Source organism: Mandrillus leucophaeus, unplaced genomic scaffold (genome assembly GCF_000951045.1).
Source record: "Mandrillus leucophaeus isolate KB7577 unplaced genomic scaffold, Mleu.le_1.0 Scaffold357, whole genome shotgun sequence".
In the NCBI taxonomy this organism is placed as follows: Eukaryota; Metazoa; Chordata; class Mammalia; order Primates; family Cercopithecidae; genus Mandrillus; species Mandrillus leucophaeus.
The window spans coordinates 1,416,832-1,442,413 of record NW_012103776.1 but is presented as its reverse complement, the minus strand read 5'-3'; the positions used below and the strand labels follow the sequence as shown (position 1 = coordinate 1,442,413).

At 42.3% G+C, this 25,582-nt stretch overlaps 1 protein-coding gene across 2 annotated transcripts in view; it reads left to right on the top strand.

Annotated features, from left to right (window-relative positions):
* Nucleotides 1–25,582, top strand: part of CNTNAP2 (contactin associated protein-like 2) — a 318,368-nt gene that overhangs the window by 106,472 nt on the left and 186,314 nt on the right. For both annotated transcript variants that reach the window (XM_011989555.1, XM_011989556.1), the window contains one exon: nucleotides 8,487–8,620. In XM_011989555.1, coding sequence (XP_011844945.1) covers nucleotides 8,487–8,620 — 134 coding nt within the window. The remainder of the gene's footprint in view (nucleotides 1–8,486; nucleotides 8,621–25,582) is intronic.

Below are 25,582 nucleotides of genomic sequence, written 5' to 3'. Positions count from 1 at the left end.
GTTTCTTCTCAGGTCCCTCCCCAGGAGGAGGGCTCTCACCTGGAGACTGTCAAGAAGTTGATGAACACATTCCCACGCACGCTGTATTTTCTGCTCCTCAAGTCATTGCCACACTAAAATTTGGTCCTCAACTGTATTCACTACCTCACATGCCCACTGCTACGCACCCACCGCTGCTGTGCCCTCATGCCTGTGTGAGGACTTGCATTGTCTGCAAGGGCTTTGATCAATGGATTCCATATTAATGGCCACCGTTCAGTGAAGCTCACTTTGTGCCCAAAGCCATCCTGAATGTTGCCATGCATTAATTCCCATGAGCTGCACAACTCTATGAAGTCGATACTGTTGTTATTGCCTTTCTACAGATGGCAACACGTGAGTACATGGAGGCTGAGTGACTGGCACATTCAGTGGATGTTGGGCCAGCCTGGGGTTTCTCAGTCTGGATGTCTGGTTCCAGGCCCTGAGCTCCCCACCGGCCCCACTCTCTAGCGCAGGCATCTCTGGAACTCTCAGTGTGCTTGGAAAGCAAAGCTGGGTGGGTTCTGTCTCACTATTGCAAGCCCATTCTGAAACTGCTGGTGAAAATGCAGCTTTTTCACCCTTCAAATACAACATGTTTTTATTAATTGAAGTTTAAAGTTAGAAAAAAAAAGGAAATCATTAGGAAAACACATCAGTAAGGTCTACGCCAAAATATCGGGAAAAAGCTACTAGAAGGTCTCTACTAAATAAACATCCTGGCATCACTCACATTTCACATATTGAAAGCTGTGCTCACTGTTCTCCAGAGCCAGCTGCCCCCCAGCACCACCACTGCCCCTCAGACACTTGCATTCCCAGGCTCAGTGTCCCTCACCAGTGCTCCATCCTTCCCTGCTCTTGTGGGTCACCCAGGCAAACAAGTCCTGTGGATCGAACTCATGATGGCCTTTTCCTCCCCACCACTACTCTCTCAGGCAAATATCTTTTAATTACTAATATTGTTCACATCATGGTGTCCATAGAAAATTATTATATTTGAATGGTACCTGGGTAAATGGATGAAGTCATGTTTTGGAGGCCAACTGCCCAATGACTTCAGCTGCCATCCCCTTCTGCAGGTCTGCCACGGTCTGAGGGGAGCCTTGCTCCTGTTACCCCATCACCTATCTGCGGGACAGCAGTGGGCTTCAGCTCGTTGGCTGGGAAATTCTCTCCCAATCCATCTCTCTGCTTCCAGACTCTCCCCCTCACCCATTTTCACCACAGCCAGCGTTGCTTTCCTTTATATGGCGTCTTATTTTCTGTTGCTTATAACAGAATATCTGAAACTGGGTAATTCATAAAGAAAAAGAACTTATTTCTTATAGTTACAGAGGCTAAGATGTCCGAGATCAAATGGCCAGATCTGATGAGGGCCTTCTTGCTGGTGAGAACTCTCTGCAGTTCTGAGACAGCACAGGGCATGACATGGTGAGGCTAAGCACGCCAGCTCAGGCCTCTCTTTCTCTTCTTATAGACAGTCCCACTCCCATGAAAACCTATTAATGCATTAACCCATTAACCCATTAACCCATGAATCTATGAATGGATCAATTCATTCATGAGGACAGAGCCCTCATGATCCAGTCAACTCTTAAAGGGCTCACCTCTCAATATACCCACATTAGGGATTAAGTTTCAACCTGAGTTTTGGAGGGGATATTTACACCATAGCATAGGGATATTATTTAAAAGAGATCTTGTATAATGTCCTTATTAAACACTCAGTGGTGCCCCATTCCAACAAAACCAGGAGAGATTCCCCAGTCCCACAAACTTTCAAGTTCGAGACCCACCAACCTCATGGGTGAGAGCTTGGCCTGTAGAGCGGAACCGTCTAGGTTTGAGGTCGGCTTTGCCTTTTGTCAGTTGTCTTGGGCAGTCAATTGGCAGCTCCATGGCCTCCATTTGCTCATCCATAAAATAGTGTCTCCCTCACAAGAGTATTGTGAAACGCAGATGACAATATACACGTGTCAACAGTTATTATTTCCCAGGTCCACAGATTCAATCTACATTCTAACACATATTCAGCACCCCCTACTCTTTGTTTTTGAGAAGCTCATTACCCCTCAAGCACTCTGTGGTCATATGTGCCCCTGACCTTATGCTCACAATGCTCCCTTACCTAGAAATGCCCCAACTTCCTCTCTGGCCAGACGCCTGCCTTTCATTCTAGGCTGAGATCAAGTCCCACCTCCTTTCGATGACTTCTCCTTTCTTTAAACTCCTATTCCACTTATTTTCAATGTCACTTGTTTGGCATTTAATGTACTGTATTGTTATCTGTCTCTGTTATAAATATCCCCTGTCTTCCCAGAGAGATGAAAAGCTCCCAGCACTACATCTCCTGCCTACGATAGGTACCCTGTAAGTGTGTGCTGATGATAATGATGATGACCAGGAGAGAATAAATCTGTTAAGCATGTTATTTGCTGCAGCCAATAAAAGAGCAGTCCCTTATAACTGCTTTAATTCACTTGGGAGATGAACATAAGACACAGAAGTGAAGCACCTCAGCATTTGAATAATATTTTATTTTAATGGAAAAATACTAGCATTCTTCCTACCATCATTTAATGGTCCTCTTCTGCTATTATCTGAAAGGAATAAATACATCATTTAAATTTGATTATTCAAGAATATCACCATTCTGTTTATAGATAGTCACATAGATAGTCACTATAGATAGTTTATATATATATATATTTACATATAATTTATATATAAATTTAAAGTTCCGACTCATCTTTCTTTCTCAAAGCAAATAATTTCCGCTGCCATTAAGTGAAGCAGTTATAATAATTTAAAATCATATTTACAAAGGCCAAGAAGGACAGAAAAGAAAAAAAAAAGAAAACAATGCTGATTTTAATAGAGCTGAGGAACATAAAGGGGCCAGTGACAAAATGACAGCAGAGAGGGAAATGTCCAGCGTGTTGCATAATTGCTGGTTCCTCCGACCTCTAGGCCTCTGTGTGTTTGTATCCTCAGAGCGACACTCATATTGCCTGACCCATGCGAGGGGATGGGCATGGCTTTATGTATTGTAAGTGGAGTCTACACTTGTAACCAGGCAGAAGCCTATTTTCAGACCTTAAAAAAATGTGCTTTGCACAGGAAACTAAATACATGTGTGCTGAAAAATGAATAAGAGATGAATCAAGACAGTTGTATATTTAAGAAAACTGGCTGGATGATATGATGTCAGAGCACCAGAAATAAGGCAGAGAGTAAAACCTAAGACAATCAACTTGTTTTTTCTGTGTGTTGCCAAACAACTGCCTGATTATCTCCTTCACTCCCAAACAATTGATTATCTTAATGCTATTGGGTAAAGGAAAAACAGAGTAAACACTGAAGGGTGGAGAGAGAAGCAGCTCAAGAAGTAGGAGCAGCATATTCAAAGGCCCTAAGGTCGGAGGAGATCATATTTTCCAGGGAATAAGAGAAGTTCATGGTAGCTTGAATGTAAAAAGTGAGAGAGTGAGTGGCATGATTTGAAAACAAAGTAGCAGGAGGAACGCACATCAGACAGGGCATTGCAACCTCTATTTGGAAAGTACATCTTCATTCTGTAAAGAATTGGAAGGCTTTGAAGGATCTTAAATGACCCTATAAAATAATCAGTTACACATTTTGAAAACACGGGGAAGAAGAAGGTATAGAAGCAAGGAGATTGTATTCGTCCGTTCTCACACTGCTATGAAGAAATACCTGAGACTGTGTAATTTACAAAGGAAAGAGTTTTCATTGACTCACAGTTCCCCATGGCTGGGGAGGCCTCAGGAAACTTACAGTAATGGTGGAAGGGGAAGCAAACGCATCCTTCTTCACATGGTGGCAGTAGGGAGAAGTGCAGAGCAAAGGAGGGAAAGCCCCTTGTAAAACCATCCCATCTTATCACAACTCAGTCACTATCATGAGAACAGCACAGAGGTAACCACCCTCATGATTCAGTTACTTCCCACTGGGTCCCTCCCATGACACATGAGGATTATGGGAACTACAATTTAAGATGACATTTGAGTAGGGACACAGCCAAACCATATCAGAGACCATTCCTTCGTTTATTCAACAAATATTTATTCCACTCCTACTGTGCATCAGGCACTATTCTAGACATTGGGAATAGTCATAAATAATAGAAACAAAAATGCTTGCTCTCATGGAGCTTACCTTTGAATAGGAGAAGGCAGACAATAAACAAATTGGTACAATCTATAGTCTGTTGTGTGCAAAAACTGTTATGGGGAAAATATGAGGCAGAAAAGGGAGTGCCTGGCTATGGGAAAGGAGAGGGTAAATTCCACTTTAACGAGGAGGTCACAGAAATGATCACTGAGAAGAGGACATGAGAGCAAAGACCTAAAGGCATGAGGGCATAGCCATGCAGAGAGCTGGGGAATGAGCATTCTGAACAGAAGAACCAGTGACTGCAAAGGCCCTGGGGTAGGAACAGGAAGCCAATGTGGATGGTGAGGAGTGAGCAAGGAGGAGAGTAAAAGGAGGTTAGGTCAGCAATAATAAGGAGATCACATAGAGCCTGGTGAGCCATTGCTGGAACTTTGATTTTTACTCTGAGTGAGACGGGGAACCACGGGGATTTTGAGCAGAGGATCACTCTGACCACCGTGTGGTGAGGACCCTGTGTCTCTCAGGGTCAGAGGCCCAGTTGAGATCAGGGAAGGTTGGAGTAGGACAAAAGCTAGTATAATCCCAGCAAAAGACGCTGGTGGCTTGGTCCAGGGGGTAGAGATGGAAATGGTGACAACTGGTAAGATCAGAGCATGTTTTGAAGATCAAGCCAAGAAGACTTGCCATCAGATGACACTATCAGATGACACATGTCATATAGGAGAAAGAGGACAGTCAAGACTTTTGGCAAGAATAACTGGAAGGATGAATTGGCAATTAACCGAAATGCGGAAAACTGCAATGGAATACTTTTGCGGAAAAAGATCAATGCTGTGTTGCATATGTTGTGTTTGGGGTTGCCAATAAGATATCTGAGGGAAATATCAAGTAGACGGTTTGTGAAAAGAGTCTGGAGTTCAAGAGAGAAGTCTGACTGGGGTACGAATTTGGTGTCTGATGGGCTGACACCTTATTCAAAGGTCCTACATGGGATAGGATTGTTGAAGTAGGTAGTTAGACACGAGCAGGGCAGAAGAGGGTGCTCCCTCCTGCCAACCACCAAGAATGTGAGACAACCATTGGGTGATGGTCAGGCAGTTGCTAAACTGTCTTCTCTCTAAAATGATAATTGGCTGCAGCTGGCACCAAGGAACAAGCGTCTCTCAACAGATAGAAAACATCTGGAGCTGGTGAGCAGCAGCTTCCCAGTAAGATCTTGGGAGTTGGGCGAGCGGGCCCAAGCATGCACACTAAGAGGCAAAATGGTGGAGTTTAATGGGTATATGACTTTCCTCTAGGAACACTCAACTAGAAAAGGAAAGACGCCTCAAATGAGCATGCGCACCCCTTCAGTAAACGCCTGTGCACGCAGCCCCTCCCATGTGCTTGCAGGGCACTGCGCAGGCAGACAGCCCGCCCCAAGGGAAGAATCAGGGGAGAAGAAACCACACCCCAGAACTATGCCAATGTATAAAACCCCAAATCAAGGGCCAAACAAGGCACTTGGATCTCTCAAGTCGCCCGCTTGGCCCTCTTCCAAGTGTACTTCCTTTCTCAAACTTTTTAATAAATTTTCACTCCTGTTCTAAAACTTGCCGCAGTCTCGCCCTCTGCCTTAAACCTACTTCTACCCCTCAAGCCGCATTCTTTCGAGGAGTCAAGGATCAAGTCTGCTGCAGACCCTTAGGGATTTGCCTTCAGTAACAGGATCACCATGGAAACAGGCATGAATACAAAAGAGACTAGGCTTCAGGGTTGTCTTTGGTGACTGCAAGAGTAAAGTGCCGCAAAATGAGGGAAAAAACAGGTAGAGAAGGAAAACCAAAAGAGGGTGTGCTGGAGGCCAGGTGCTTCCAGGAGGTGAATGAACTCTGTGCCGAATGAAGATGAGGCCTGAGAGGGACCATTGCCTCTACTTCCCCAGGGGTCACGGGCCCAGCAAGAGACCATGGAGCAGGGAAGACAGAAGTGAGACAGAGGGCTCGTGCTAAAATTGGGATGGGTTTGGAGGCAGCGAGTGTACCCATCTCTTTCCATGGGATTCGGAGCAAAGAAAAGCAAAGGAAGAGAGGCCTCATTTGAGAGTGAAATGAGGTCAAGAGCAGTCATTTTTAAAGAGAAGGCTGACTAAGACCCACCGTCTTCTGCAATCCAGGCCGAAGATGGTGCAGGTAAAGCACGTGTGAGGATGAACCAGGAGCTCTGTGTGGAGCTGCCTCAGCCAGGGAGCAGGCTCCCTCTGGAATTCACACAAGGGCACCGCGGGTGCCAGCAGAAAGCCTGTGGTTACTGAAGTGGAAAAGAGTGGGGGAATTTAGATAGATTTAGGAGACGAAAATCCAATCCACGGTGCTTAGTTTAAATGCCAGAGGCAAAGGAGTCTAGGATGACACACTAAAGTAAAACTCAAAAATAGTGAAGGTTTGTTGAATTTCGTTTAGAAAACAAAAATAGGAAATGTAATTAGCTCTTGATTATTCTAACAAATGTTCCTTTGAAATCCAAGAACATGGCAAGTGTAGTGTTAAAATGCCTAAATAAGGAAGAGTACTGTGTGTGTGTGTGTGTGTGCGTGTGTGTGTGTGTGTGCGTGTGCGCATGAGAAAAGTCTGAAAGCAGATACTCCCAAGATGTTTAGAAAAATTATCTTTGGGTGGTGGATTTCGGGTGACTTTCTCTTATTTTTTTTCTTTCTGTTTACTTTCTATGTTTTAATTAGCATGTTTTATTTTGTAACTTAAAAATCAGAATATCAGTTTTGTGCCCCTAAAAAGCAAATGAAAGGTGACAAATAATCCATTGGGTGATTTACAGCTGGTCAAATTCTTGCTAGATTGCTGGCTCCATTTTTAAGCTCTGAGATGTCAACATGAAAATTCCAATTTGAGTAACAAATGAGATAAAATATTGATGTATTTAAAACTCATAACTAAGATACAACATTTATGCTTGCAGATTAACTAAAAGCAGAATCTGCATTGTCATATTAGTCATTTTGAATTTTTTTGATTGTTGGGAAGAAGCAAGGAGGAAAAAAAGAATATGCTGTTGAGGCAAAGTGAACTATCACTGAGGGCAAAAAGGGACTGAGGGGACCTGGGAAAGCCATCTTGCCCTTTGATTTGCATTTGGTTAGTCTGTAACCTGAAATAAAATTTATTACTTGGTCTCAATGAGGCCACCCAAAATCTCATCTTTAAAAACTATGTTTGACTGGGCACGGTGGCTCACAGCTGTAATCCCAGCACTTTGGGAGGCCAAGGCGGGCAGATCATCAGGTCAGGAGGTCGAGACCATCCTGGCTAACACGGTGAAATCCCGTCTCTACTAAAAATACAAAAAAAATTAGCCGGGCGTGGTGGTGGGTGCCTGTAGTCCCAGCTACTCGGGAGGCTGAGGCAGGAGAATGGCGTGAACCTGGGAGGCGGAGCTTGCAGTGAGCCGAGATCGCGCCACTGCACTCCAGCCTGGGTGACAGAGCGAGACTCTGTCTCAAAAAAATAAACAAATAAATAAAAAATTTTTTTTAAAACTATGTTTATTTTTACAGTTGTATGCTCATGATTCTTTTATATGCCCAATGTCACACTTTGCTGATGGGCTGAGATCATCCCTGCACTCTGCATTGGTTTTTTTATTTCACATAGTATTTCGTGGAGCCTGCAGACGTCTCCTCCCTGCAGTCCTATATTGTATACGCTCTCATTCTTTGTGTCCAGGCACAATCCCAGCCTGGATCATTGAAACCATTTGCATCTTCAACTTTGAGACGACGGTCACTGAAGTTCACTGTGGGCAGATTGTAAATATGGGCGAGCCTGGTGCTGTCAGCCAATATGGGTCAGTAGGCCTCTGAGCTCGTGAATCCAAATTCAAATCTTGAATGTTATCTGTGGATGTCAAGGGAGGGGGGAAAGTTTATCAGAAATTGGCCGGGCGTGGTGGCTCACCCCTGTAATCCCAGCATATTGGGAGGCTGAGGCAGGTGGATAGCCTGAGGTTGGGAGTTTGAGACCAGCCTGTCCAGCATGGTGAAACCCCGTCTCTACTGAAAATACAAAAATTAGCCAGATGTGGTGACAGGTGCCTGTAATCCCAACTACTCAGGAAGCTGAGGCAGGAGAATCGCTTGAACCTGGGAGACAGAGGTTGCAGTGAGCCGAGATCGCACCATTGCACTCCAGCCTGGGCAAGAGCAAGACTTTGTCAAAAAGAAAAGAGAAGAGAAGAGAAGAGAAAAGAAAGAGCAGGGGTGGGGGGATGTGATATTAAAATGAAATTCAGGGCAAACAAATTACTGAGCTTCTTTCTTTTTTCTTCTATAGGAAGCTTACAGATTCGATACAACCTGGGTGGCACCCGAGAGCCATACAATATTGACGTAGACCACAGGAACATGGCCAATGGACAGCCGCACAGTGTCAACATCACCCGCCACGAGAAGACCATCATTCTCAAGGTATACATACGTGTACATATAAATTACATGTAACATCACATTATGGTCCCTGTCCCTGTAATGCTTGGCCATTGGTTTCATTTTGAGGGGACAGAAGTGGAAGAGATGCTTTTTACACTTTCTCCTACAAGTGCATAACTAGTGAAGTAGAAATATATATAATTCTGACAAGGAAAGACAACGATGAAGTTGATGACATTTTTTTAGGGGGAAATAGAATGAATGTTTATTCCATATAGTCTTTCTGGTTTTCCCAGTTCTAGACCCACATATCTATCAGTTTACTGCTTTTATCCATCGCACCATCTTTCTTCGCCAAGCTCTCAGACATCTGAAACTTACCGTGTTTCCCAGCAAAGGTTATTTTGGTTTCTCTGACCTACTTCTTTCACTACTCCAACACAATACGAAGAGCTGTATTTTTTTCTTCCCCCTCTCTCTCTGCAGAGCTTTTGCCTTAAAAATCCTCAAAACACAGTCCTTCCCCAGAATCTCGACTCTGCTTGTAGGCTTTCGGCACACAAAGCGATGGTTTTATTATGACACTCAAATTTTATTTCAGGTTCATTGATGACCCCTGCCCCCACCACAGTTTTTTACAGTGAAGAAACCAGCTTGGGCAACACCATGAATAAAACATAATGTGAGGAGGTCTCCCTGGGAGCTAGGCCAAGAGATCAAGGATGGGAGCTGTCACTGCATTCTCTAGAAGGAGTTCAAAATAGATGCCTGTCAGGAGAAAGAACAGCAGGAGGACGCTGTTTTGTCAGTAAAGTGGAGTGTCATTTGGCAGGGGTTCAGCAGCCTCTCAGACCTCATTCTGATTCGGCTGGATGCTGTGGGAAGTTCAGGTTGCAAAGAAAAGGCAAAAGCCCTGTCTCTTTTGAGCACTGGTGGATGTCAGATTCATAACTTGATATGGAGTTTGTGCGTGGCCTTTAGCAGTATATGCTAGAGGGCATTTTAAGGAAAGGTCTTTCCTAGGAAACTGACGCACGCTGTTTCAGCTTACTGCACCATCAACCAAAGGTGCCATAAAAAAGTTCTCTCACCATGATTGACAGAGTTCCAGCGCCCAGCACAGTGCCTGGCACACATTAGGGGCAGCCAATTCTTTATGGAGTAAACCAAGCCCGTCTTTAACCAAGTTTTAGTCAGCAAAGCCAGCAAGTCCAGGAGACAGATCATTTTATACAATTTCATCAACATTGTCTCCCTCGGCTTTTGATTAGAGACTTTTTCCATTTTAAGTCACCCAATTTGTCACCTCTTTTAAAGAAAGTGACATATCTTGCCATTGTACCGTTGCAAAATAATATTAAAACTTAAAAAGACCTAAACAATGGGCTTTTCAAACAGTATAACAGTGGAGACCCACCACAGCCATAGAATCGTGTAGAGTTAACCCTCACTCTCTGCCACAGTGAATTAGAGAAGGACTTGAGGAAGGGGAGAGGAGTGGATGATTTTTTAAGACTTGGGACTTTGGAGGCACCAAAAGCCAGATATAAAGACAGTAGAGCAGCCAGAGACCTGCAGAGAATCCAGGGGATTAATGGTTTCGGGGAGGGTCTGGTTCTATTGCTGAAGACTATTTTGGTTGCAAATGACAGAAAAGCAATTCGGAAGTAATTTGTTGAGGAAATTCCTAGGATAGGTCATAGAAATATAGAATTTGAAAAAGGTAAAACCAAACTTTGGGAAGAGAATCTAGGGAGCCTGGAGAATTAAAACTATGGACTAGAATACCACTGGGTTTCTCTGTCCCTTCCTTCCTTCCCTCCCTCTTTTTCATTCTCATCTCTGCCTCTCTCTGAAGACTGGATTCATTACGTCTTACTGCAAGCTCCATCTTTCACATATCCTGGGACATAGTCACAGGAGGACTGGGCTCATGTCTTCCCGATTTTGCTACTAGAAGAAAGGGTCCTAGTTTCTTGACACTCATGTTGAAATCCCAGGGAATCTCTGATAGGCCTGGCTTGAGTCATGTGCTCACCTGGTTGGGTGGAAGTGCGAACAAAGACCCATAGTCCCTAATCACATCTCTTGATTAGCGTGGGGAACTTGGGAAACTCCCTCAAGAGAACAGAACGCAGTTCCAGAAAAGGGAAGGAGACAGGATGACGGGAGTGAAAACTTTGGATGCACAATTCCGAGGTAGGAGAGGAGAAGACCCTGGGAAGTGCTTCCTCGATTCCGCCCTAGGTTCTGCACCTGGAGGTGTTGGGAGATCCAGCTCTCCCTCCTTCTCTGTCATTTATGTAACGGACTGCACTAAGATTTCTGAATGCCCCAACCCATGTGAGGGCAAGTAGGAAAGATGTTGCGGCCAGGGGAGCTCCAGTCTCTCAGCCCAGCCTGTCCCATCTACCCTGGGCCCTGCCCACCCCTAAGGGCAAAAGGAAAGTAAAGCTAGAGGTAGTAGAGGAAGACAAGATGTAGTTCCTCCTTATGGAAAAGCAGATCCCAGGGCTCCTCACTCCCATGCCCCACTTTCTTTCATGCAGGGAGGCCTTGCAGAGCGTGGAAGTAATTTGGAAAGTGCTTTGCAACACCAAAAAGCACTGCAATTTTTTCTTAAAACAATCTACAAATCCATCTTGAGAACTTCTACAGCCTCAACTGTGTGTGGAAAGAGATATAATAAAATGTTAACAGTGATCATTTATGTGTGAAGGGATTATAAATGGTTTGATTTCCTCTAGAGTTTTCTATTTCCTCATTTTCTATTATAAGCACATGCTGCATTTTTATAATCAAACAGAAATATGAAACAGCATATATTCTCAACCTATTCTGGTAGCCCCCAGTTATAATAACATATGATAACAAAGGTATTTCAATAATTTCAAATTTACATTTACTTATAGTCAAAGAACAAAAATAAGACTAATGCAAAGATAAATGATGAATCACAGTGCTATGGAATGATGCCTTTGGAATTAAGGTGAATGTTGATGCATTTATACATGCTCAAACATCATACAATTTAGATGATCTTCATCAGTGTTTATGGTGTCTTTAAAAGCAGGTTTACTTTCATAGCTGGGTTTGGCTAAAGCTAACATTAAATTAATCTGCATTCCCTCAGCACACACCCTCTGAAACAGCACTGAGCACTTGAAGGAAACTGACCTTGGATGAAACATTTGCTGCCAAAAGACAAAGTGCCCGATCTCCACATAGATAATAAGGAACTGACCATAGTAGTTATCAGACACCAGCATGAACCAGAACCCATGGCATACCTCAAGTGGCATCATTTGTGAAAACTCACAGTTGCATCAGGGAGAATAGCTTAAGGCTTAATGCCAGTCAAAATATAAACAAACAAGGTGCAGCCAGAGAGCACCTGAAAAAGTCTGGCATGCAGTGAAAAATTATGTTAATTAGCATGAATCCAAAAGTTAAACATTCTAATCAACAGTTCCAAAGTCTTGTGCAAATAACCCTTTCTTCTTCCTTTGCTTCCTTCTGTCTTGCCATCCATGTTTATTTTCCTTCCTATTTTTTCCTTTCTTTCTTCCCAACCACATTGAACAAGGGATCTAAGGGGTTTACAGGGAGAATATTAAATGAAATAGAGAGTTAATGGAAGTCACAAAAAGTAAGTCCCCAAGATCAGAGAAAATAGAACATGATTATTCAGGTCACAAGGTCTTACCACTTGGATACATTTGACTGTGAACTTCTCGTCAGCCAGAAGTATGCAACCCATAAGGATAAACTAACCCAGTTCCTCTTGAGAATTTAACCTTTTCTTATTATATCACTTTTATTTTATTTAATTCCATGGATTATATTTACTGACATAGAAAATGCCCATAGCATATTCCACTTACACGATACCACATACACGATAACAGCTCACATATATTGGTGCTTACTGTGCCTAAGGCAATGTGCTAAGCACTTTGTACACATTTTCTCATTTAGTCATCACAAAAACTTTATGAAGTATGTGCCATCATTATTCCCATCTGATGTGTTTTGGAATATGTCCCTGTCCAAATCTCATGTCAAATTATAATCCCCAGTGTTGAAGGAGGAGCCTGGTGGGAGGTGATTTGATCATGGGGGTGGATTTCCTCCTTGATATTCTTAGGATAGTCAGTGAGTTCTCATGAGATCTGGTTGTTTAAAAGTGTGTAGCACCTCTTGCTTTACCCTCTTCCTCCTGAGGCTATGTAAGACATTCCTGCTTCCCCTTTGTCTTCTACTATGATTGTAAGTTTCCTGAGGTCTCCTCAGCCACACTTCCTGTATAGCCTGTGGAACTGTGAGTCAATTCAATCTCTTTTCTTTATAAATTACCCAGTCTCAGGTAGTTCTTTATAGCAGTGCAAGAATGGACTAATATACCATCTTACAGATGTGGAAATTAAAGTTCAAAAAGTAAGATGCAACCTGCCCAAAGTTAGAAAGCGGTAAATGGCCACAGCATAGTCGAACTCAGATCTGTCATACTTCAAAGTGTACACAGGCTCTTAACCCTTACTTAATAGACAGATGTCTGGAAAGATATTCACAAAATCTTCGAAGTGGATACCTCTGGCTGGTAAGAAATTAAGTGATATTATTATCATAAGATAGTTCAAAATATGCAAAAACACAGAGAATAATAAACCATTTGCTATGTACCCACCATTGAAACATTACAGATTTTGACATTTTGCCCTATTTCTTCAGGTTTTTTTAAAACACAGCAATAATTGAGAGCCCTTTGTCCTCCTGGTCACATAGTGGGTCCCAAGAAAAGTCAGAGTTAATGCCTTCAACAGCATTTCTGCAAATGTATTTGTTACAAGGCTGTCACATGCTGAAGCTCCTTGGGAAAGCAAAGCATAACTTCAAAATGGAATTCAGCCCAAACAAGTCTGTAGAGAGTGAGGTAGAGCAGGATGATGGACAGATGAAGAGGCCAAAGGCTGAGATGATGCAGCTTTCTGATATTTTGACCTGATCCAAGGATAAAACTAGCTGGAAAATGATAATGAATAAACTACATGTTCTTTGAATAATTATCCATGACAATCACACATTTTTGGGTTTAGATGTGAGTTAGACAATAGAGAGTTCAGGGATATATTCTCTGGCACAGATACTCAGAATCCATATTCTCTAAAAATCAAATGAACAGATGGGAAGGATGTATCATTTTGGCTTTCATCTAACTAGAGGGCCATCCTATCTTTGCCAAGAAGAAGCTAACAGATTTTCTGCAAGCAAAATAAGGCCTTTCTTAGAAAATAATTCTAGGTCCTCAGGAACAAATGATGATTAGATCCCCAGGATCTTATACCAAAAAGATGATGACTTTGATTCTTTTCACTGGGAATGTTCAAAACAAACGTTCAAAAATATCACTGAATTCTGTTCCTTAAAATAACATAAGCATGGTAATTTCTTACCTACTACTAATCCGAATTTCAACTAAATCGTATAAAAACAATTGCATCAATTGTTAATTGAACTAGGTCCTGTATATAAATGTTAAGAACTGTCAGATAAATGTCAAAAACATTAGCAACATGTAGTGTGCTAAGTGCTAGAAGTAGAAGAAAGGATACAAATACTAGGATTATACCAGTTGCTATACAAATTAGCCCTCAAATCTCCATGTCTTAACCCAATAAAAGTCTGTCTTTTATCAGATATATTTTCAGAAAAAGAAAGTTCTGTGGTCTCCAGCAGTGATGAAATCGTGCTGGACAGGCACTCTGAGGACCTGCCACTGCCACCAACTTCCTTGCTTCCTCAACCCTGGATTAGGCCAAATTATTGCCCATTATTCTCGAAGCCCTCCCAGGCTTCATCCTCTGGGAGGCTCTTCCTTGTGTGTGATCAGCCATGGCCTTCTCTGAATTATGTGCCATGGATAATGTGTTCCTTACAGCTGTGCAGTTTTTTGTTTGTTTGTTTAGACAGAGTCTTGCTCTGTTACCAGGTTGGCGTGCGGTGGCGCGATCTCAGCTCATTGCATCCTCCGCCTCCCAGGTTCAAGCGATTCTCCTGCCTCAGTCTCTTGAGTAGCTGGGAGTACAGGCACATGCCACCATGCCCAGCTAATTTTTTGTATTTTTAGTAGAGACGGGGTTTCACTGTGTTAGCCAGGATGGTCTCGATCTCCTGACCTCGTGATCCACCGGTCTCAGCCTCCCAAAGTGCTGAGATGACAGGCATGAGCCACCGCACCCAGCTACAGCTGTGCAGCTTCAAGGCCCATTTCCTGCAGGTTCAAATTACAGTAAGGGTTTTTTACACTCATAAGCCTTTTATGGACTAGATCTGTGCTTTCTTTTCCAATACAATTCCTTCAAAACCCAAGGTGACTTCTGATCAGTTTGCTTCTGGTAAGTTTCATGTGCTGGTAAATGCACCCTAAGCTCTTCCCTAGACATCAATCTTAGACCTACTCAATCATTTGACTCCAGGCACCCATGCCTCTCTCTCTCTCAAGGTAATGGCAGCTACTTTGGGGCCAGTGGACACAAAAGGCTTGGGTGGGAAGTAAAGACTCTTAATTTATATGTTACCTATGAGGCTAAGTCAGTTTGCTAAACAGAAATCTTCTGCCCTATTGGTGGTCAAAGCTGTTTGCGGTGTTATTTCTTACTCTCTAGTGTAAAGCTCTAAATATCTAGATTTTTCTCTATTCCTTTCATTGATAATTGGAAACTGGTCAATTCTTTCCTGAACTCATCTGCTCCTTGACATGAGGAGCAAAAAGCAACTGATACACATGACCATTCTGTCTCTTTGGAAGCACTTTCCTTAAAGTAACTTAGGCACTTAGTCTGCCTTCCAGGTTATGTGAGGTGACAGTTTCACAAAATATTTTATTGCATACTATATTAGTCTGTCTTGCACTGCTATAAAGAAATACCTGAGACTGGGTAATTTATAAAGAAAAAAGGTTTAATTGGCTCACAGTTCTGCTGTCTGTACAAGACGCATAGCAGCTTCTGCTTCTGAGGAGGCCTCAGGAAGCTTAGATGGTGGACAGCAAAGGGAAAGTAGGCTTGTCTTACATGGCAGGAGCAGGAACCAAAGAGAGGGAAGTTTCAAACTTTCAAACAAGCAGATCTCATGAGAGCTCACTTATTATCACAAGGATAGCACCAAGGGGGTGGTGCTAAACCGTTCATGAGAACTCTGCTTCCATGATCCCATCACCTCCCACCAGGCCCCATTTTGGACACTGGGAATTACAATTCAACAAGAGATTTAAGCAGGGATACATATCCAAACCACATCACATACCATTCTTCCTCTGTCTTTCAAGTGCCTAATATCCATTCCTGCACCACCTGCCACCTTACCATGAAGCCAATGCTACATATTTTAGGTTTCTGTTATAGCAGCACCCTGCCTTAAGATACCAATTTATGTATTCATTAGGGTTGCATTCGCTGCTATAACAAAAACTCAGAGGCTTAATACAAATAACTTTCTTTTCCACATAACAGTAAAATGATTTCTCGCTGGAAATCATAATCAATATATAAATAGGCTGATAAAAAAGGTGTTTGTACTAATGTCCAAAAATAATAGAGTAAAAGATATTGTGGTTCTATGCTATAACTATAAGGCATTGAAGGAAGGATAAGATGTTAACAGGTGAATGGGGGGCAAGAGAGGACACGGAAGAATATTTATTATGGAAGAGGGAGAAGGAGAGGGAGGATGTGTGTTCCAAAAGAGAACATGATGTTAAACAAAGATGCCAGCAGAGTGACTATTTCATAGGTTTCATCCTCTTTCTATCTCATGAATATAAAAGACCACTGGAGAAGACTCAGTAAAAAGTCTTACCTGGAGAAATTCTCACTCCGAAATATGTAACATCAAATGGTCTGAAGTCATTTATGAATATTGGATGCTGTGAAGTCAGTAGTCTGAGGCACATGCAGAGTGGTGTCAAAAATTGTTGGAAGAATTTTATCAGCAGCAAAATGAGAGTAATTCAATTATGGACTCCCAGGGCAGCACCAAATGTTAATTGACGTGAAACACTGGTGGCCGGGGGCAGCTCTAGTTCACCACTTTCTGTATGTGGAAAAGTGTACAATTGTAAGGACTTTCACATAACCTCCTCAAGCCCTGAGAAAATCTCTCTAGACTTGAGAGGGCCTTAATGATCACGTTAGGTAGTGCTCAAAGCCCTTTCTTACATATCTAAATGCTTGCCCACATTGCCACTCTCAGCCTTATGAATTGGAAATAGCTGGTGCTATTAGTCCCATTATACACATAAGAAAACAGAGATTAAGAAGTCCCAGGCCGGGTGCAGTGGCTCACACCTGTAATCCCAGCACTTCGGGAGGCCGAGGCGGGTGGATCACGAGGTCAAGAGATCAAGACCATCCTGACCAACATGGGGAAACCCCATCTCTACTAAAAACACAAAAATTAGCTGGACATGGTGGTGCATGCCTGCAATCCCAGCTACTCAGGTGACTGAGGAAGGAGAATCGCTTGAACCCAGGAGGCAGAGGTTGCATGAGCTGAGATCACACCACTGCACTCCAGCCTGGTGACAGAGCAAAACTCCGTCTCAAAAAAAAAGAATTCCCAATGATGAATAAGGTCCCAGTGCTCACAAGAGACATGATCTTCTCTAGAACCCAGCTAACCAGACTCCATTTCCCCACTTAAGTTGCTCTTTGTTGTCTTTGCAAGCGGGCAAGAGAAGCCAGCTCACTCCTGTTCGTTTGCCTTATAAACTTTCAAAATTTTTTTTAAATGTTTACACAAAAGTAAGTCTTTTGAGGATTTGTGTTTTCTTTGGAGTTACTAAAAGCAATGGCTTTATAGCATTTCCTAGGGGATCATAAAACCCTAATTTTTATAATCAAAGAGAACAAAGAGGTCCAATGTTGAGGCTAGTGTTTTTACGGCACACAGTATCATACACCCATAAAAATTCCATCTCATTCTTTAAGTAAACATGAACATAACCTTCTGTCTGTCCATTTTAGCATCCTTCTCTTCTGTAGAAACATGGAGCCCAGACTGAAATTAGATACTGAAGCTCAAATAAATTATTTAAAAATGTGTGCCTTTATTACCCTTGAACTTCCTGCCAATAAAAAACAATACTAAAAAGCATATGGATGTAAACACTCCCAAAATTTTAATATCAGAGGTTGTTCAAGCCTTTATTAAGGGAAATAACACAGTTTGGACGCATTACATTTTTTAGGGATGTCAGAACAAATAAAGAAAGTTGACCTAGCTAGCCTAGGGCACTGCCTGTTGAAATTACATTTACTGTAACTCCTTCCCTTTGGCTAATTTAGTTTTTATCTACTCTGGATGATAAACTCACAGCCTGGGTTGTGCAATACAAGCATGCTTGACAGAAGGCAGGCAATCGCAAGAATAGTGATGAGCCATTTGAACTCTCTGGCTTCTTCCCTTCCAGAAGAACTTTTACCCATTCACTGGCTCTCTATTGGGATTTTCAGCAAGTGTATTAGTACTTAACTTTCCACTTTAACGAAAGACTGACATGTATAATTCTATGGAGAGCATAGGCCAATATTTTATTAGTTTCTGATAGTATTACAATGGTTTGAGTCTAAATGATATAGAAGATCTGTGGGAAGAGAAGACAGAGGGCTACATATATTGGGAACTTGCCCATTAATTTGGTCTGTATATGAGTCACAGTTCATTTTTTCTTCTATATTTCTGTGTATCCAGAGAAGCCTGTTCATGATTGAGAGACACTTCAAAAACTTCAAGACCTCATTTGCTTTTGTAATGTCACCTCTGGTTTTGGGTTGAGCTGTGTCTTCTTGGCCCCCGAGAAAGTATTTGAGCAGGTTTTCATTATTTGGTTCAGAAAGTAGCAGTATTTGACAAATTGTTTCTGAAAAGAGGAAACAAGATGCCCAACTACCAGAGCCTCAGATTCCTCTCCCTCCCAGTACCTTCAAACCAGCTTGAAGTGTTAAACTCAGGCCACCTCCACCCTGAGAGGTCTGGTCAGCCCGTAGGCAAGGACGTGGCTCCTAGGAGTGTGGTGGAGGTGTGTGGTGAAGATCCTGCTGAAGAAGACAGACGGTTCTCAAGATGTCCAGGACTCTTCTGTTATCAATGTACTTTTCTTCTGCTTAAAGCCACATGGGATCCCTAAGAATTTAACATGATGATATCTAATTGACATCTCTCTTACCCCTGCCTACCACTAAACCCACCACATGGTGAGAAAGTTCCAAACAGCAATCATTTCTTAAACCTGATTTGGATAAAACCAGATGGTCACCAGAACCATTCCATTAGGCCATTCACTGATGTGGAATCCAATTAAAATTCATTCAACTTTAATCAAAATAACTTTCAGGAGAACAAATAAGTGCTGAGTATCTACGATGTGAAAGAAATTTGGATAGATGATGATGAGTTGGTGAGGCAGTGGGTGACTCATACGGGGATGAATAAAATGTATCTTTTACAACTCAAGGAGTTTGTATTCTGGGAGGGGAGAAAAGATGTGTCCACTCGATATGCATTTTGTCGATAATAGAAACCTGTTCCACCTACTTCTCTAGAAGGAGAAGCAAGTTTGGCAAGTCTCCTTATCAACATGTAAATAACAAAAAGGGTATCCAGAGAAAGAGAATATTAGCAGTTTGGGGTGGTGATAAGGACATAGCACATAATGAGATTTCCCCTTGAGGACAATTTCAGTGTAAACAGAGACCCCATGGATTACAAGCTGTTGAATTCAGAGGTTGTTACTAAGACATAAATTAAAAAGAGTCTTTATTGATAGGCTACCTTACTACATGAGTGCTCTCTAGCAGGACAGAACTAATAGGATAGATGTATAGATAAAGGGGAGTTTGTTAAGGAATATTGACTCACACGATCACAAGGTGAGATCCCACAAGAGACCGTCTGCAAGCTGAGGACCAAGGAAACCAATCCGAGTCCCAAAACCTCAAAAGAAGGGAAGCCAACAATGCAGTACAGCCTCCAGTCTGTGGTCAAAGGTCCAAGAGTCCCAAAGCTGAAGGACTTGGAGTCCGATGTTTGAGGGCAGGAAGCATGAAGATGAAGGCCAGAAGACGCAGCCAGTCCACTCGTTCCACATTCTCCTGCCTGCTTTTATCCTAGCTGCACTGGCAGCTGAGTAGATGGTGCCCACCCAGAGTGAGGGTGGGTCTGCCTCTCCCAGTCTACTGACTCCAATGGTAATCCCCTCTGGCAACACCCTCACAGACACACCCAGCAACAATACTTTGCATCCTTCGATTCCATCAAGTTGACACTCAATATTAACTCTCACACTTACTTAATAGCTCTGTGTTCTCTAGCAAGTTAATGAAATCTCTGTTGTCTTAATGTCTAAAACAGGAATAAGTCCACCTTTTCTAATGCAGTTTGTGTATATTAAACGAAAATACAAAAAAAAATATATCCAGCATAGTCCATGACCCAATAAAACGGTGGTTTTCTTCCTTCATTCCCAATTCCCTTCTCTTTCTTAAAAGCAAAAAATAAGATAGCAGATGTCAGGATCAGTACCAGCAGGCTCTTTGGGACTAAGGTTTCTTTCCATTGATTTCTAGTTCAACCTATTAAGCATATCCTCAGCACCTAGTGCATTACCAGCATGCAGCATGGCTGTTGCCTCCATGAGCCCAGTCCAGTAGAAGAAAGACCATAAGTCATACAGATATGAACCAAGTGTCCATTGAAGTATAAGCTTGTGCTGTGGGAGCACAAAAAAGTGGGGGAATGAATAATTCTGAGGAGGAAAGAGTGGATCAGAGCAGCTTTACAAAGGCATTTGAGCTGTTTCTTCAAGGTTTCCATGGTGGAGGGGAGAGGATCACATTAGCTTATTTATTTTTTACTACAGACATTCAACATTTGCCCTTCATAGAAATTATACAGAAAAAATATATATCTCTAAAAAGTTTTAAGCCATCAAGCCCATCTGATCTGAAACAGAAAAAGACTCGTAATGAATATGTCAGCACTTCCACATTTTTCATTTCTTTTCTAAAGCAATTTCATCTGCAGATGAATTATGGACTCCAGGGCTAGACAGGACCCCCATTCCTACACTGCAGAAAAATTGTTTACTTCGCTTTACATTTCTTGCAGCTCAGTGGGAAGGCAGTTGCAATGCAATTTCTGATCCAGTTTAGGGTTTGAGATGTCAGTCCTCCCTTTCTTTCTCCAGGATACGGCTAAAGCTTTAAGCCCAAGGTTGGGAGTTCACTTTTTTTTTCCTCCAAGTGCATTAAGTACATAAATCATCTCTCCAGAGAGAAGATAAGGTTCCTGGATTTCTATTTTGTCTGGCATGAAAACTAAAGTCCAATCTGCAAGGCATTATATTGTTATATCCATCTGCAGTGCACCAAAGTCACTCTCAAAGATCGTAACTCTTGGAGCGAACTTTTAGTACCATAGGCAGAGCGGCTTGTTTCTTGCACAGGTAACTGAAGCAAGTTCCTATCTCACCTAAATTCATCTTCTCTCTGAAAAGTAAATGTATCTCAACATGCAGTCTGAGGTTCTGAAGGCTTCCACGCTGCCCTTCCACTCAGGGAGGGAGAAGTCAGTCCTGGAATTGAGTCCGAGGATTTTGATGGACAGGGTCCTAGAGCGAGTTCGGAGCTAGTGTTAAAATGCCCTCTAGTGGTCATTAGCTGTAACCAGTGAGCGCAGGGAAGGGAAAAGCTTGTGAAACTAGCTTGGGTGTGGTTTTCTACAAACACTGACCAAAATCAGAGTCCTAGGTTATAGCGTGGGTTACGTGCATCTATCGTGGATACCGTGATGGTGGTAGGACTTGGTATTCCTTATATAAATGGAAGCTTGCCGTTGCATTCAAAGGGTACAATCCAGGGATTTTTCTTACACTTGCACATGTCACTGCTCTGTCCCTGAGCCCTGGGCACACAGCAGAGGTTCAAGAAGTGTTGACTGAGTGACTGAATACATGAAGGAATCCAATTTATGAATCACGGATTCTGTACACACTCAAAGAGCTTGGCCTATTTGAAAGTGCACAAATTCTTCCTGCTTTCTGAAGTATTAAATATATTTGATTTGCATCCTTTCCCCAGTGGTCGTTTGGTGAGCCAAAAGAATTGCCTTTACTCTCCTATCTTTGAGCTGAGGAAATATAATCAAAATGTTGGAGAGAGGGCCAATCAACCCCCCTTTATGGGTAGAAGAGAAGGTCTGGGCTGGCAGCTCAAAAGAAAAGATGAAGAAAGGACATCCAAAAAGAAGTGGAAGTCAGAGACTGAATAAAACACATGAGCGAATGGCTGCCACCCTATCCAAGCATCCTTCCTGATATTGTCACCCAGGGCCACCGGCAGAGGTTAGATGGTGAGAACAGACAGTAGAAATTAGCCCACTCCACCGGTCTGATTCCTGGTCTCCTGGGGAAATGGCATTAGGATCTAGATTACCAACGTCATAGCTTCTGCCAGGGCTTGTGTGCTTAACCCCAACACTGGAACACCACAAATGCACAGTGGCAGTAACATCCAACATCCTGACCATCTCTGAAAACCTGTCCCACTAGCAGAGGGGACAGAGGCTGTGCAAATCAGAGATGTATTAGTCCGTTTTCACGCTGCTGATAAAGACATACCTGAGACTGGGCAATTTACAAAAGAAAGAGGTTTAATGGAGAAGTCACAGTTCCACATGGCTGGGGAAGTCTCACGATGGTGGTAGAAGGCAAGGAGGAGCAAGTCACATCTGACGTGGATTGGAGGCAGGCAAGAGAGAGAGAGCACTTGTGCAGGGGACTGCCTCTTTTTAAACCCATCAGATCTCGTGAGACTTCTTCACTATCACAAGAACAGCATGGGAAAGACTTGCCCCCATGATTCAATTACCTCCCACCAGGTCCCTCCCACAACACTTGGGAATTCAAGATGAGATTTGGGTGGAGACACAGCCAAACCATATCAATGGATAAAAGGAAATGTAATGTCAACTAAAGACAAAAAAGAAAAAACTTTTAAAGAATTAAAGTTGGTTTTATTTAGAACTCCTACTGGGGACTGTACACTAAGGCCTATGACCCACCAGTAATCTTTTCCAGAGGTTTATGAGACTGCACCAGCACAGTATGTTAGCCCACTGTGTATATATAGGTGGTAGGGGTTTAGTATGTGCAAAGCTGTATGAAACTTGTTTAGACATTAAAGTAGAACTACATTAAGGTTTGGGTGTAAGGGAATATCTGGTTCTAGATTATAGAAGTGTCATCACTGATCTCCCCAGATGTTATTTTATGTGTAGCAGAAGGTAAGGACTAGGTTCATTTGTCTTTTAAGGAATTTAGTGACTTAGGTAGGAGAGATGCGGGCCAGGTGTTCTATTTTGTGTTGTCATTTTGGAGAGCTGTATGTCATCACAGAATCGGGGCTCTGTGAAATTACGTTGCACACAGAGACAAGCAAACATGGCTTCCTATGTATGTGATTTTGTCTCTCAAGTTCTGAGCCCAGTGTGTATATTTATTTATTTATTGGAAAATATGTTTTGGATTTTATTTATGTTTTAATTACTATGATTTGGTAGGGTTTTTTGATGTTGCCTTTTTGGGGTTTGTGTGTGTGTGTGTGTGTTTTGTGTTTTTTTGTTTTTGTTTTTGTTTTTGTTTCGATACAGGGTCTCACTCTGTCCCCCAGGCTGGAGTGCAGTGGCATGATCTCAGCTCACTGCAACCTCCACCTCCTGGGCTCAAGCAATCCTCCTGCCTCAGCCTCCCGACTAGCTGGGACCACAGGCATGAGCCACCACACCCAGCTAATTTTTGTATTTTTTGTAAAGATGGGGTTTCACCATGTTGCCTAGGCTGGTCTCAAACTCCTGAGCTCAGGCAATCCGCCCACCTCAGCTTCCCAAAGTGCTGGGGTTACAGGCATGAGCCACCATGCCAGGCTGTTGCCTTTTTTTTAATCTAATGTAACATCTTAATAGGACATTATAAGGATATTATAGATTACATATAGTAGTCCATATTTAATAGTATTAAAATGATTTATAGATTTTGAAAAACTATAACCAATAAAATCAGAATACGCATTGGTATATTTTTTACTAATTGTAGTTTTTGTATTTATGTTTATGAGTCTTTTTGATGAAAAGCAATTTTGGACTTGAACTGATCAAGAATACTTTTAGAGAAGAATCTAGAATAACAACTAGGCTGTCTCAGGCATTTCCTGTGGGCATGGTGCCAGCCTTGCTCTTCTATGGCAAAGGATACAGGTCGGCATATGGAGGAGCTTGGCCTCTGCAAGCCCACAGACCTCTGGGCTAGCCACTCAGCAACTATGTGTCCTCTAGACACTGTAACTTAATCTCTGTGCCTCAGTTTCCTCAACTGTAACATGGGGCAAATAAGAGTATGTGCCCACAGAGTTGTGTGCAATTAAACAAAATAATATGTGCAAAGTACCTCCAGTGGGATCCCACCTGCAGTTCGCCTCCAAGAAATGTTAGATGCTGATGATGTGGAGGAGGACGACGGGGAGGACCACACGTTTTTCCTGCTGCTGGCATATTCGGCACGCTGCTCTTCCTTCTCCCAAATCCTTTCAGCAGCATGTTCTTTCTTCCCGAGATTGCCAAGGGAACCCAGGCAGAATGTCAGGAACTAAACCTCTCTGGAAGATTGACGGAGGAAGAGCTGGGATTTGAGCAAGATAGAGTGGGCCCAGGTTCACCACGAGGTTGAAGGTCTGCAGACTCCCCCAAGCCTTCTCTGGAGTAGATTTGAACACACGATCCAAGTCCAGATTCAAATCTAATAGGCTTTGCTACTGAGAATGCATCTCAGCCAATTGTGTTAGAGCCTTAATGCACATGCGTATACACACACACACACACTCACTCAATGCACACAATGAGCACTCGTACAGGGCTGGGTCACAAGAGAAGCAAATGTCCGTCATCTCCCTTCACTTCTGGTCTTTTCTAGTCTCCATTCCTCGCCATCTCTACTGAATTCTCCCATCCCTCTCCACCTTCTACTTCTGGAATGAGCCCCAAGCATAGCGTAAAAAAGCTTCAGTGTTTCCAGGGAACAGAGCATTGCGCTTTCCATGAACTGGCAGAACCGGTTGTTAAATGGAACTTTCAGGCATTCCCCCACATTCTGAAGTCACTCTCTATATTATAATGATCTTCTGATACACCTTTCAGCTCTTTCAGCTGGAAAAGAATTTGAAGAATGTGGTTATCAGTCCTCTGATAATGCCAATTTTTAGACTCCATCCTGAATATTGTTATTGCTGCCAAAACCTCCTGGTAAAGTAGTATCAATGGAGCCACTGTGCTAAAAAGGATGTGTCTGCTGAGTTGTTTTCTTTAATATCAAGGACTTTAACTATATTACAGTTAAAATCAATAGAAATGTAACCTTTTCAACCACATAAAATGAGTTCATTTTTAGTATTATTCTTTTTCTGCCATTACAATGCTGTCATTGCAAAAGCAACCAGGTCAACTTAAGCTTTATTGAAAGACCATTAAAGAAACAAACTCAAACTTATTTAAATACTGAAGCTGGTGCATTAAAAAGATCAATAAAGTAAAAGCAACTGGGGTTGCTTTACTTAAACACCCCACATACGAGAATCATTCCACAATCACAATTTGAGCAAACCTATAACCTAGGAGACCAGCCAATAAAGAAGAAAACGCTGTTTCATTCCATAGGTTTAGAACCATAAAACCCTTAACTTTAGTCTGATTAGACATACTGCATTTGAATTTTCTCTCAGTATTTTAAAACATCATCTGGCAAAGACGTATTGATCAATGAATACCATTTACTTAGGAAAGCCATTAGCTCCCTGAGTTAGGGGAACATACAGTTTCATTTCTTTAAAAATAAACACAAGATTAGGCTATAGTGAAGGGAAGATCTAGACTCACAGGGAGTCAGGAAATTTTCTT